The sequence below is a fragment of the Photinus pyralis genome, unplaced genomic scaffold, assembly GCF_008802855.1.
Source record: "Photinus pyralis isolate 1611_PpyrPB1 unplaced genomic scaffold, Ppyr1.3 Ppyr1.4_LG7, whole genome shotgun sequence".
NCBI classification, from domain to species: Eukaryota; Metazoa; Arthropoda; class Insecta; order Coleoptera; family Lampyridae; genus Photinus; species Photinus pyralis.
The window spans coordinates 31,918,791-31,934,225 of NW_022170738.1; the positions used below are offsets into that span (position 1 = coordinate 31,918,791).

Sequence of the window (15,435 nt, forward strand, 5' to 3'; positions counted from 1 at the left end):
TTATTTATTGTCTATCACATATAAACACGCGGCCGAGAAAGAGATGGTAGCCATTGGAAATAGTTGGAAATTTGTCCACAAACTAGTGACGTAAAGGTCATCTTTGGCGCAAAAGACCATATACTAGTTATAGCACATTTTCCAATATTCCAGAAAGACAAATTACATTCTCCGCACTTGTCATTTAAACTAGTTCTTCAATTTTGCTGATATCGAAGGACGGTTTTGTGCATTGGATGGTGTCTTTTGTGAATATTAGCAAATATGAAATATTATAAATTAATTTAATTTAAATTTATTAATCACTGACTCCAAAGCAAATACTACTTCTGCATAGGTATAGATAATAGTTTTGCTCCAAAATCACTCAGAAACAGATTAAAACGTCCACAGTCTACAGAACAAGTAGAATAATTTAAAACAAATCCATAATCAATAACTCTAATAAAAAAGAAAACCACAGCTTTATGATATGTACATACAGCGCAATAACAGCAAAATACACAACCACAGAAACGAACTCCATTACAATACCAAATCTAAATATCAGCAGCCTGATAAATTTCCCTTCGCAAATTAAAAACTTTATGTTGCATTAACGAACAGCACGTGTTTTCAACGGTTTGGATTTCGTGTCCAGTTCAACCATCATATTTATACGGAAGCCATTATTTTACAAAAATTCTATTTTGTGACGGCTTTTATGTCGATTCATTACGAGACTAATGCGAGCGGTAATTACTGGCAGTTATTAGAAGCACAAATGAAAGTTGCCGCACGTGACTCACTGATGTAGTTTATCTTATTGGGATGGTTTCTGCAAAGGCAGTACTTAATCCCTCAAGTAAAACATGGTTGCAGAATGCAGATAATTTATACAGTGGAAACTCTAAGAAGGAATCAACATCGTCAAAAAGCGCCACTTTTGGCAGAGAATTTACTTAAACTATTTTTCCAAACTCGGTTAACCTAACGTGGACCTTATTCTAACAAAGTGGACGACTACTCTTCTAATTAACTCGACTGCCAAAGAGCGAATGCCCTAATCTAACGGCAGACGTAATTTTTTTTAAAGCCTACTGAAAAGTGGAATAGTAAAGGCGGCGGCATTTTATTAATTTTCATTGGTTCAAACCAGTTTGCCGGGCTGTATACTGACTTCGTATTCTGCAATATCAGCTCATTTTTACCAAACTGTACTTAGGTAATTAGCAGAACTGCAAAAGTAATTTAACACGACCGATTCCTAGCGTGTAATTCAAAACCAAAGCCAGACAACGAGGCTACAAACGCGATTTAGAACAAATAATTCATTGCCAAACGTGGGAGAAGTGGGGGGAGCTTGCTGCTATTACAATATGACAAAATAAAAACTTGAACATGAGTAATGTTTGTTTGGTGGAATGTTCTTGAAACCTTGACTCGTTTCGTCCGCATAATTCAACGGGAAAATTCCGAAAAAATTTAACCCAAATATATGCTCTCGTTACCGTAGTTAACTACTACCGTTTTCAAAATATTTAAAGACCTCGGACGGACGGAGAAAGTGACCATAAAAAACAGGGTACCCCAATGTACCGAACTCCAATCATATTGCACTCTATACTCGTTTTCCGCTTCTATTAAAAATCTGCTTTAGTTAGTGAATAAAACAGCACAAGACTAAGCCTTCCTTTCTGTTGCTGAAACCTAAAACCAGCATTTTTTTGGTGTTTTTTTTAAATAAAAGAAGAGCTAGTATTTTCGATAAAGGAAAGAGAGGGTTCTATCCTCATGGTACCCTAATGAAAGGAACGGAGTGTCGGAACATAGTATTCACAATGCGAAATGGAAGGTGCGCACTTCTTCTACACATTGTACGTGGACAATTTATACTTGTTTCTAAATATCTATTTTTGAATTTGGCGGTACGCTTGGCACACTGGAGTGGAAGCTCCATTGCGATACTGCGGGCCCCTAGGCTTCTGGCGTGTGTGTTTGTAAATGTATAATAGGTTCAAGACCGAGTAGCCTTGCCTGAAATTTCGCCAGTAGAAAACGGCCACCATGCACCATCTTGGATTTTGTGATGTCACAAGGTCTTGGTGAGGGGATTCCCTGGGTTTTAGTCGTGGCCTTGGCGAGGGGGATTTTCCGGTTATATCACTTGTTTTGCGGTGTAAGGTGGTAATCTGGGGATTTCCGGTTACATAAATAAGAGGGTGGCCTTGTTTTATCGTGCAAGGTCGTACTCTGGGATTTCGCCGGCACAGCATTCGTGGCCTTGCTGAAGAGATTTCCCGGCAGGATGAAGAGTAAGAATACAAAAAGGGCACTTTTGCATTGGGAATCATATTTAACTTAGTTTCCATTCATAATGTCTCAAATTGTATCACAATCGGTTTAGAAAATCCCAAAAAGGCTACGATACTCTTAAAAAATGGCAAATTATCCATTTTCAATTTTACAGAAAGAAAAACCAAATGTTCCTTTTTGTAAAATTTAAAAAAATAAATTGGCATCTCCAAAAGTACTCATCCGATTTTGATAATTTGAGATATGATCAATTGGAATTAACCTAAACAAATTTAAATGTGCCCTTTTGGCATCCTGACTATCTTCTGTAACATTTATCTTGAATGGAAATCATCAGGCCACCATAAAAACCCGAACCCAAAGCCACGACCATGCGACGTTACAGAATTCAAGATGGCGCATGGTGTCCGTTTTCTACTCTCACTCACTTAAAAATGTATAAAAAAATACATAAATTTGTCAAGTCCAAGTCATACGAGATTTCAAGTTGGCTGGTTGGCTATTCGCTAATTTTGTTCTGTTCCCCAACTAACCCTAGTTGACCCTATACTGTATTCATTTTAATAAGGTAGCGTAGAAAGCATAGGGAAGCTTTGACCTTCACTGCGATTGGTTAAAACATGAGTCAGTATTACAATGAAACATAAAACGACTGGGGCCCTATTCTCGACAAGTGACTTTCAAATGCGTATGCGCATTTCCATTCGAATGACTAAAGAGCTATTCTCGACCGCTCGTATTCAGTTCGTATACGAATTGAAACCGAATGGTTTACAGCGAGCGGAAATCTGTAGACGCTTTCAAATAAAGTGTACGTTTTAATTTGACAGTTGAAATAAAAATTTGGATAATGGAAGATGTTGTACAATTATTGTTGATAGAGGAGTTAGAGGACATAGAAGTAAGAAATAGACGTGTACATAGACGCCGGTTGGACCCATTTAATGAACTTAGCGATGAGTATTTCATAAAAGTTTTTCGCTTATCTAAAGCATTAGCGCAATTTTTGGTACATCTTCTAAAAGATTACATCGCCCCCGCAAATCGTTCCACTGATTTGGACATAACAACGAAGGTAATTTGAGTATCAATATTTTCAAGGATATATACTACAATAGGTACAATCTTAGTTGAAGCGATTTTTTTAAGGTTTTAGTAACGTTGAGATTTCTTGCAAGTGGAAGCTACCAAATGGACGTGGGATCAAATTATAACTTTGGAATATCACAACCTTCAGTATCAAGATGTATTGAAGAAGTTGTCAATGCCATGAACAGAAATGAAATTTTTAACGCTTATGTACATTTCCCTAGAAATATACAAGAACTCAATGCTGCTAGAATGGGGTAGATACATGAATCAATAGTGTGCGGTTGAAAAAACAAATAGCTTTCTAGGTTTTTTGAAAAGTATAATTTCCCAGGAATAATTGGGTGTATAGATTGCACACATGTTGCAATATTCCCCCCTAAAGTGGATGATGATAATTATCCTGAACATATTTATGTGAATAGGAAGAATTATCATTCCATTAATGTACAACTGGTAATCAGAAAAGTGACCAATATTTCTAAATCTAATTGAAACAATGTTTAGATATGTGACCATAATTTGAAGATTATTAATGTGAATGCTTTATTTCCTGGCAGTACTAATGATGCTTTCATTTGGAACCAATCCAATGTGCAAACCCTATTAAGACGATTACACGAGGCCGGAAATAAAAATTATTTCTTGTTAGGTAGGTAGGAATGCTATCACACATAAAGGTTTATTACTTTTAATCTTAGGCGATTCGGGTTACCCATTAAGAAGTTGGCTGTTAACACCTTTAGAATATGAACCACGACCTAATATACCTGAGCACTTCTATAATTCTAGACATAAAACCATACGGAGCACAATCGAAAGATGTAATGGTGTATTAAAAATGAGATTTCGCTGCCTTCTTAAACACAGGGTTTTGCATTACTCCCCCGAGAAAGCCAGTAAAATTATAAACGCCTGTGTTTTGCTGCATAACTTGTGTATTGAGCATAACATAGAAACTCCACAAAATGAGGAAGCCGAACAAATTGATTTGGGCGTGCATGTCCCAGAAAGAAATCATGTTGTTGAGAGAGTAAATCCCGAACTGGCTGCTGGCAGAAACCAAAGAAATAAATTAATTACACTTTTGCAACAATAAATAATCGGCGTTTTTTGTTAAATAATGATTTCTTTTAAGCTAATGTTTTAATAATTGAAAACTATTAACTAATACTTATTTAAAATAAATTGTCTGCTATTGTTTCTAGAGCAGCAGCTATACGTTGTTTAGCAGCAACACCATCCTCTTTAGATACCACCAATCTTTCTAGCAGCGATAATTTCTTTTGATAGTATAATTCTTTCATTTTGAGCTTGGTGTCCATTGTAGCTTTAAAATCTGACACTGCTTTTAAAGTTTGCGCATTTTTAGTTGCTTTTTTTTTAAGGGCACTTTTCGTGCTGAGGTTGATGTCGCTGAGTCGGTAACAGATGTAGATGGTCCTTGTTCATCACATAAAAATTCTTTAGGCGTTTCGCCTGCCGGTGAATTTACATATTCCTCCATATGAACATGAACGTCATCAACATTTTCCTCTACTTCTGTAAATTCAACCGTCGATTCCTTTATACCTCAATGTGGCCTTCAACACTAACGGCTTTGACACATTCTAATATACCTTCGTCCACTGGTGTTAATTTATCGTCACATTGAGGGCCTCCGCCTGTTCCACTTGCATGGCGTTTAATTGCGCTTGCTTTTGACTTAGCGCGAGATTTCAAATCTTGCCATGTCTTCAAATAAATGGAATAAGTAATATAAAATGGCATAATGATTTACCACCTTCCTCCAACTCTTCCAGTCCCGCTTTGCCCCGGGGATGCTATTTAACGTGTGTCCTATTTTTTCCCATTCGGTTCGGGCATCTTTATATGTAAACGTGTTAGAAAATTTGCCGCTTTGCAGTTCCCTGTTACTTTTCATCAATTCAACCAACATTTGCTTTTGTTCTGTAGTAATTTGTACATGTTTTTTATGTTTCTCCATAATGATTCAAATGATTTGTAATTTAAAAAATTCGTAGTTCGCACGCAAAGAAATGTCAAATTAAATTACGACAGTGTTGCCATGCCGCTCGTTCGCAAAAATTCCAAGCATACGTTTTGATAAACGAATAGCAGTCAAGAATACCATTTTATGAAAGTACTCGTAAATAAACCCTTCGTTTTCAATTCGAATGGTACGAAAACGAACGGTGTCGAGAATAGCACCCCTGGTGAATTTTGTAAGGTGGTAGTTTATGTTGGCAATTAAAATGCCGAAGTGTCATTAGCTCATTAGTGCTGAATATTTCTACTTTACAATAATTTGGTGCCGTTTTATATTTTTCCTGTGTGTGTTTCAACCACAGCGCCATCTACTACCTTCTTATAGTGAATGCAGTATAAAACCATAGAAGCCACATTTCTCGTAAGGAAAAGTCATAGTCTGGATTAAAGATATGAACCTACTCAGTTTAGAATTGACAAAATCGGATACTCGCTCACCGCCACCTACCACACAAAAAAATTAAGTCAACCTATTTTTGATGTTCTTGCCCATTTGCTTTTACCTTAGTTCCCATTCTGTTGATAGCTTTCCAACATCTGGACTATAATATCACAACTTTGAGCCAAAGAATAGTTACACAAGTCCAGAAAGCGAGTGTTTGGCGAGTATGAGTAAGTTTTCAGGCCGAAGCGAAGCTGAGTAATAAAAATAACAAACATTTACATTATCTGATTACAAAGGAGCAGTCGTAAGAAATTAACATTAGTAGCTGTACTAAAAACGAATAAGCGGGTAAGTTGTTTTTAATGCGACACGTGCCCTTTACAATTTATTTCTTTTTCGGAGAAAGTCTTGCACTTGCTCTCATTCATGGGTCCGTGAAGTGAGCTGACCATGAAAAGCACAAACAACGGATTTAGGTTTAATCGTTTGTGCTTCGTTTGTGCTCGTTTGTGCCGTATAAAGTAAGTCAGCAAAACCAACCATACAATAATTATGGACAATTCAAAATGGTCAGCTGACTTCACGCACGAAATTAAAGCACAAACGACGGGTTTAATTGCAATCGTTTGTGCTTCGTTTGTGCTCGTTTGTGCCGTATAAAGTAAGTCAGCAAAACCAACCATACAAAAATTATGGACAATTCAAAATGGTCAGCTGACTTCACGCACGAAATTAAAGCACAAACGACGGGTTTAATTGCAATCGTTTGTGCTTCGTTTGTGCTCGTTTGTGCCGTATAACAAAAGTCAGCAAAACCAACCATACAAAAATTATGGGCAATTCAAAATGGTCAGCTGACTTCACGCACGAAATTAAAGCACAAACGACGGGTTTAATTGCAATCGTTTGTGCTTCGTTTGTGCTCGTTTGTGCCGTATAAAGTAAGTCAGCAAAACCAACCATTCAAAAATTATGGACAATTCAAAATGGTCAGCTGACTTCACGCACGAAATTAAAGCACAAACGACGGGTTTAATTGCAATCGTTTGTGCTTCGTTTGTGCTCGTTTGTGCCGTATAACAAAAGTCAGCAAAACCAACCATACAAAAATTATGGGCAATTCAAAATGGTCAGCTGACTTCACGGACGAAAATGAAAGCGCAAACGGGGGCTTCAGGTACAATTGTTTGAGTTTAGTTTTTGCCGGTATGTCCGATATAATAAGTCTTTAAGAGAACCTGTAATACCTACACAATTATAGATATAATGCATGCACAAAATTGCAGCACACCTAACATAAGATGCACGAATTCAAACAGCTGTAGATTTAACCATAGTGTAAAGACTTACTTATTTAACGTATTTAAGTAATTGTACATAATATATAACTGTATGTAAAGTTTTATGAAGAAATACAATACAATATTTTGCTTTTCCATTAAATAGTGTTAACGATTTATAGGAGTGTAGGTAAAAGAAGTCCTATTTGGGGTTATGCTTAAATTTTCCAAAGGCTGTGCTAAAATGTTCTAATTATTACGATTCTGATAGAGATTTATAATATACGTACCGTCAAATAGTTAAAGTTAATAAGTTGAAACAATACTGCTGTTTAAATGTTTAAACTTATTTAATATATAGTCACAATTTACTGCTTTTCATTTCAGACTTTTACTACATTAGATATGCCAAAATTTTACCACTATTGTTTCAACTTATTAGCTTTAACTATTTGACGGTACTTATATTATAAATCTATAAAACATTTTACCACACCCTGATGATGGCCATAGGCCTAAATCGGTAGCTTTAGAAAATATAAGCATAACGCCAAGTTTGATTTCTTATTACCTACACTACACTCCTATAATAAAGAAATAAATTCAAAAAAATATGGAAAACTTTATAAAGAAAAGATGTTAACGATTTCCGACTTAAGGTGGCGCTTACGAAAAGTACAAAAGTACACTTTCGATTTCCTCAATAACAAATTTGTAGAATCGGAGTTCGTGAATTGTCAATGTAGGTCAAAAAAAATAAAGAAGACTTGCATGAAATTCAATATGCGCATGGCTTTAGCCATATAAAACGCAATTCCAAAAGTTGAGCCTAATCGATCAGCATTCACAGTGCCCTTTGCGCATCTCGACCATTTACAAACCGAATTGCAAACTTTCTTATTTATGGAGGTATTTAAATGAAATTTGATACATAGCCACTTGGAATAAAAGCAAATGTAGCGCCAGTTTCCAAATTTGGTTTTGCACATACTATACATACCCAGGACCTCGTTTTCTATATTTGTTTACACGTTTCTTTATTTTTCAAAATAGCTTAGAGTGTGGAACAAACAATTAAAATTATTTAAAAAAACGTTATTAGGATTCTCCGTAGCCTTTACAACAACCACATTTTATCAGTTCATTTGATATCTTTCTTAGTTAAAAAAAATAATACTCAGGCATTGTACGTTTTCCAAGATGTGTAATAACCTTTCCAAAGACGATCAGAAATTGAGTATTGTTTTGTCAGATTCTTAGGTCAGTATGGGTTGTGCATAAGGGGGTTGTTGGCCTGGTGGGTTACTTTAAAAATCAGCCATTTGATATTTAAAGAAACAGTATTTTTTATTTTTTTGATCTCTTTAATAAAAAAAAAGTTTTTAAAGGTCTGCCTTATTGTATATTAAACAGCGGTTATTAATTAGAATGCATTGTTGAAGATATATTCAATTACTTTTTTATTTTCAAATTTGTTAAAGGGCTATTAAATTATACAAAACTAGACGGCGGAAGCACTATTACAAACATTTAAAAAAAAAAATTAATTCGAATAGAGTATAGGGACCCTAACGAGACGTTTCCGACTCTCAGGTTATTTTTGTGTGTGTAGTAGATATACATACCTACAAGATGTACACGTTAATTGATTTTAAAATCTTCATTATTAAATAAATGTTATCATATTATATTACGTATAATAAAATGAGGTAGCGTGATTATGATGATCACAATGATAACACTATTAAGAAAATAATTACCGATCTAATAATATTGAAATATAAGAATGAACGTTATCGCACTACTTGTTTCAAAACTTCTGAACGAATACCATGCAAGTTTAGTGGTGAGAAGAAAAACTGTAAAAGCTGGCGTCGACTAGAATCGACGAGTCAACTAGAATGGAATTGCAAAAATCAAAATTAAATTTCAGAATTTTTGCATCAAATTCATGTGTTGGCCATTGAGATAATGCTATTAATTTTGTTTCCAATGATCTTGGTACATGAATAAGAATAAACATTTTCACATGTTTTGATCAAAGTCCATGTGGTCGCCAAACATGCATCAAATTCATGTGTTGGTCATTGAGACGATGCATCATGCTGTTGAACTTTTTCCCATCGATCTCAGTGCAAGAATAACGATTTTGACATGTTTTGATCAAAATCCATGTGGCATCAGAAAAATAATTTAACATCTTTTAATCACACACATGCGGTTATCAAATGTGCACGTGATGTACTCTTTCAGCACCAAGATAATGCGTTTGAAAGCTTTTACAACTCCAAATTCATGTGTAAAGAATAATTTTGGGTACATTTTGTTCTAATATTGAATTATTACACTTCTAAGAGGCATAGGGAATAATCTAGCGAAAGTCCGAACTCGATATAAGTATAACCTAGGGAATGAAGTATGTTGATTTCTATTATATTGAACCCGCAGTTTTTCCTGTTTCCGCTTCACTCGAAGTGCCGATAACTGTTGTTCCTGTTGAACCAGCTTTAAGAAAATCAATAGCGTCCATCCTTAATGTCCAAAGTACCCGTACACCACGGACAACAATAAAAAACTATAAAGCTGAGGAGGCTGAGGATTATAAGTTTGTATTTTCATTTTGTTTATCCTTTGAAATTTCCTGTAATAGGCTTTGCTGTTGGAAATAAATTATTATTATTATTTTTTTTATTATTATCCTTAATAATGCAACAATTTTGACAGTGGAAGGTGGAGTATTTATTGAAGATGGATGGTTACTCAAACTGACAGATATACACATTGAAATTTAATTAAAATACTCAAGATTAAGGACACAATTGTTAAAAAATTGTGTGTATGGTTGGTTTTGCTGACTTTTGTTATACGGCACAAACGAGCACAAACGAAGCACAAGCGATTGCAATTAAACCCGTCGTTTGTGCTTTAATTTCGTGCGTGAAGTCAGCTGACCATTTTGAATTGTCCATAATTTTTGTATGGTTGGTTTTGCTGACTTACTTTATAACGGCACAAACGAGCACAAACGAAGCACAAACGATTGCGATTAAACCCGTCGTTTGTGCTTTAATTTCGTGCGTGAAGTCAGCTGACCATTTTGAATTGCCCATAATTTTTGTATGGTTGGTTTTGCTGACTTTTGTTATACGGCACAAACGAGCACAAACGAAGCACAAACGATTGCAATTAAACCCGTCGTTTGTGCTTTAATTTCGTGCGTGAAGTCAGCTGACCATTTTGAATTGCCCATAATTTTTGTATGGTTGGTTTTGCTGACTTACTTTATACGGCACAAACGAGCACAAACGAAGCACAAACGATTGCAATTAAACCCGTCGTTTGTGCTTTAATTTCGTGCGTGAAGTCAGCTGACCATTTTGAATTGCCCATAATTTTTGTATGGTTGGTTTTGCTGACTTACTTTATACGGCACAAACGAGCACAAACGAAGCACAAACGATTGCAATTAAACCCGTCGTTTGTGCTTTAATTTCGCGCGTGAAGTCAGCTGACCATTTTGAATTGTCCATAATTTTTGTATGGTTGGTTTTGCTGACTTACTTTATACGGCACAAACGAGCACAAACGAAGCACAAACGATTGCGATTAAACCCGTCGTTTGTGCTTTAATTTCATGCGTGAAGTCAGCTGACCATTTTGAATTGCCCATAATTTTTGTATGGTTGGTTTTGCTGACTTTTGATATACGGCACAAACGAGCACAAACGAAGCACAAACGATTGCAATTAAACCCGTCGTTTGTGCTTTAATTTCGTGCGTGAAGTCAGCTGACCATTTTGAATTGTCCATAATTTTTGAATGGTTGGTTTTGCTGACTTACTTTATACGGCACAAACGAGCACAAACGAAGCACAAACGATTAAACCTAAATCCGTTGTTTGTGCTTTTCATGGTCAGCTCACTTCACGGACCCGTCAACACCAATTTATTTTTTAATGTGAATAATCTGAAAATATTTTTTACTTAAAATTAAGATACCGCAATTATTTTCTTCTAAAATAACATAAACAAAATATTACATGCATTTTCAAACAAAAAACTATTTAAGGTCTAGCCACACATAAACGAGACGTGCACGATACGTGCACGAGACGAGTGTCGTGCGACGCTCGTTTTTAATTAATAGCACAGGTTTAAATACATTCAGCCTCACATGAACGTAACGAACACGAGACGACTACGAGATTCGGTTAACGACAACGAGCCGACGAGTTTTGTTTAATTTTTCTCGTGCCGGTGCCGCTGCGCGTATAGGTCCAGTATGTGTTTTTAGTGCAATTGCCTGTGTCATCCTAAAATATTCGTAGAATTTTGTTTCATCGTCTAGTAAATGTGGATACAGTGTTATAAATTCCCCTTCTGTATCCCTACTTTTCCAGGCATTATGGACCCATACTTTCTTCTTTGATTGAGTTTTATAATTATCCTCTTCATCTAGCGCCAAGGCTATTATAGCCAATTCAGTACTAGTAAAATTTGAAAACATCACTGAACCCTCAAACTAGGTTAGGTATACTATCGCTCGCAACGGGTCTACGTTACAGTGCGACTGGGACGTCAAGGGACGGAGCTCGTGCCGGCACTCGTCTCGCGCTCGTATCGTACACGTCTCGTTTATGTGTGGCTAGACCTTAGGGACACAGGATATTTTAGTGCAGGTATAAATCTGATGGGCGAGCTTAGCTTAAAATCCATGGAAACCATTGTCGCAATAATCGTTGCCATGGATTTTAAGCTATATTTGTCGGTGCAAACGGCCATGATTGAAATTATTTCGAGTACCTACCAATATTTTCAATTGCGATTGAAAATAAATAGTGTTTGTTCTCGTGTTTATTCGATAATAAAATGTGTATATTGATTGTTTTATTTATTTATTTTACATTTCTCAATTATAGAAAAGAGATCTACTAAAACTACAGTGGAGCAATATAGTTACTATCTTCAGTTTTTGAGAGAGAAGAAGGAATCCGAAGAAGAATGGCGTAAGCTAGTGGACCAATTAAATAGTTTACAGAGGGCGGCTAGAAAAATGAGCGAATGGAAGAAGATATGAGATTAGTCCACCATTAGAAATTTCTCTATCAACATTTTACAGGTGTTTGCTGATTGGACAAACAATGTTAAAAAAAAGTGGCGACTGAATTGCAACATGCGTACAATCAATGGCTCCTATTATCCCCGGAAATCCATGTAAAATTTGGGCAAACTTCAGTTTTTCAGCATTTTTTTGTTGAAATGTTGGGAAGTTAACTCTGTCTAACATTACCTCGTTTATCGCATCAGTGACTTCTGCGATGCACCTGCTGACTGATGACTGCGGGTAACTGCCCTGTCCATAAAAGTGCAGTGCCACAAGAATCCTAAGGTAAATTGGTATTGGTGTTTGTCCTCTTTACTGTCGAAAATGAGGGCTAAGTTCATGTATAACATCCTGAGCCAATTCCCTAGATAGTCTGAACACCGACATGAACGTACTTTCCGGCATCGTCATGGGGTTATTTGCATCACGGAGTGCCCGTCTTCGTAAATTAACTTGGTATCTAAAATGATTAATGATAATCCAATTTAACATTTAAGAAATTAATTAATTTTGAGCCTTACCTCTCATCTGCTTGTTGTAACATGTGCAAAAGCAGTAAAAAGTGGTGGTGCATCTCTTTTTTTCAGAATAAATGTCGAATTCGCAAAAACTATGTTGAAATCCAACAGTGAACATATAGAACGATCTTATTAAAATAGATTTCTCAACCACTCTTGTTGGTCTTAACGCCAGCAATTGCAACCGCGTTAGTTAACAAGTACATTTTACAGGAATTAAAACAAGTCTTGTTGTTTGTATGGTCATCTGAATTGCTAAATGTTAACAAGACTTGCGCAAATTACAATGGTCGCCTAAATAACACTGATTACAAGGATGTTTATTGTAAAAGTTGGAGACATAGTAAGTGTGACAATGAAGAACTGGAAACTGGTACAAATACATCAGGTTTAAGATCAGATCCGAATACTTTGCCAGCTCTACAGCGAGGACCGAATAGAAACGCGACAGATAAATCGAAAAACATTCGTGAATTATATTTGCAGTATTTTTGTAATGAGGGTGGCGTACCTTGGCAAGACAAATTTATTTAAGATTAGACTACATTATTGAATAAAATTAATTCAAAAGCGTAATTTCTTTTAATAGTACAGTCATTGAAAAAAATGTATGTACCTATTGTGTCCCAAATCACATCCACCTCTAAAAGAAGTCGCAAGTTGCAAAAAATGTTGAAATATTTGAATGCATTTTTTTTAGAACGCTAATATAAGAAATCTTGCAGGATTAAAAATTTTAACGTAGCGCGGATTAATTAGATATAGGGTAACTGTGGTAAATATGAGCACCTTAAGTAAAACCGGTGTTATTTTGACAAAGGTTACCAATTGGCCAAAAGTGAAATTTTTATTTGAAGTGACAAATGCCGGACTACTAAAGTTTAAAGTAAAAATTCGCTGCATACACATGTGAATTTGATTTTCACATTTTACGATGATCGTAAATATGCTCATATTGCCAATAGGGGGGAATATATGAGCACGTGGGAAGGTAATAGGAGCATACGCAAATCAATGTACTAAACACCTTTATTTAGATACAATTGTCACAATGGTATACTTTGCAGGATTTGGATGTTCCGGCACATTCTTCATGTGCCCATCCTTGGCATGTCATGCATCTAATCCAAGCACCACCAGTTTTCGAAAATAACTCGCAGCAAAAGATACACTCGGCATCATCATCCACACGAGATTTATTTTTGGATGCCAAAGTTTCCTGGGAGCAGGTTTTCCTGCCTTTCTTGTAGAAATTTCCAACAATTCATTTTTGTATGGACTTTCTGTCAAAATACTCGAGTGGGCAACTTTTTTTTGCGCGTTCCTACACGAGTGGCGTTTTTAATAGGAAGTGGAATCAGATCCCGAAAACTTCCAGAACCATTTTCTTGCCACAGTTTTCGAAGTTGTGGGCTCGTTCTCCTTGTTTTCTGTCGGTAGAATGGGATTCGATTTTTCTGGGGTTTTATGGATACGATCAATTAGATCGGTCTTATTCGATTGAATTGAATGAAAATTTGTCCCCACATCAGTTTCAGGTTCAATTTCTTCTCGAGTCTTTCCTCCTGCATCCTTATGAGTACTATTTACTTGATCCTTTTGCGCATCTTCTGTACCTTTTTGATCTTGCAAATTCCTTTCATCTGCAATAGAATGGAACTCGGTTTCATTTACCATAGATGCGATGAAGTCTTCGTCTGTAAAGGTGTCGGGATTAAAGCCAGACACAGCATTACGGATGGTACCTCCTTTACCATACGCTTGATTAAACAACTCTGGGATCTCTCTTTCTGTTACAATCCTTCCAGGATGCTGAGTTAACCATGTAGATACGGCTTGGTCATAGAATGAGTTTATACTTTTAAACACGGCGACATCAAGCGGTTGTAGTTTGTGGGTGGTATCCCACTAAACATTGAAAGTAACGAAACGGCAATTAAACGTTAATAGAATGCCGTAGTGGAACTTCGTATTCTCACGTAACATTTACTTTAGACGAACGTTTAATCCGAAAAAAATAACAACAACTTCTGTCACTTCTATACTAAGTTACAATTTTTCTGTATGATTACGTTTAAAAACTGAACGTGGTCTAAACGTTAATATTTCTACTATAACGTAACGTCGTATTTAGACGTAAGGTGGATTTCGATGGGAAGTTAGATAAGGACGTATAAGGTGTACATTTCTATTACGTGCAATTAACGTTAGTATAATACTCTAATGTAACCTCATATAAAAACGTTGTATTACTTCAGGCGGAGGTTAAATCAGAAATAGATAAACTCCTCTATTTTTGTTACATCTATAGGTAGTTACACTTTTCTGTATGATTTACGTTGATTATTAAACGTTACTCAAAAGTCTTATTTTGATTTTATGAACTATTCTAAAACGTCTTTGCAGTAACGTAATATTGCCTAACAAATTGTTGTTGACAACGATGCGATGAGTCACGACGTTCGACTTGTTAGTTTGTGGGGGACAGGGGTTGGGGGTCTTTGCCGTGGGCATTGCCAGATGCTATACAATGAAATTTGCACTTTATGATTTTACCCAGCGCGCTGTGGGTTAGTGGCGTGGCAAACCCGTTTGTGATTTTGTGCAAGGTGCAAGTCAAGATAATTTCGAAATACCAAACGCCTTCAAGCTTTTCACCACCATATACATTCTACAATTAATTCAATAACAAAGATAAAAGTAAGTATTCGCAAG

General features: G+C 36.1%; 1 protein-coding gene across 1 annotated transcript; it reads left to right on the forward strand.

Annotated features, from left to right (window-relative positions):
- Positions 1 to 2,978: 2,978 nt before the first annotated feature.
- On the forward strand, positions 2,979 to 4,492 carry LOC116176821 (putative nuclease HARBI1). The gene is made up of 4 exons (XM_031495610.1): positions 2,979 to 3,641; positions 3,693 to 3,840; positions 3,892 to 4,036; positions 4,086 to 4,492. The coding sequence occupies exons 1-4, from the start codon at positions 3,487 to 3,489 to the stop codon at positions 4,481 to 4,483; spliced, it is 846 nt and encodes a 281-aa protein (XP_031351470.1). The 5' UTR covers positions 2,979 to 3,486; the 3' UTR covers positions 4,484 to 4,492.
- The last annotated feature ends 10,943 nt before the right edge of the window (positions 4,493 to 15,435 follow it).

What these genes read in the sequence shown, in the direction of transcription:
- LOC116176821 (XM_031495610.1), top strand. Translation starts at nt 3,487, where the DNA reads ATGGACGTGGGATCAAATTATAACTTTGGAATATCACAACCTTCAGTA. An exon ending in ATTCCATTAATGTACAACTG is followed by an intron (nt 3,841 to 3,891) that starts GTAATCAGAAAA and finishes AACAATGTTTAG; the next exon opens with ATATGTGACCATAATTTGAA. An exon ending in TAAAAATTATTTCTTGTTAG is followed by an intron (nt 4,037 to 4,085) that starts GTAGGTAGGAAT and finishes TTTTAATCTTAG; the next exon opens with GCGATTCGGGTTACCCATTA.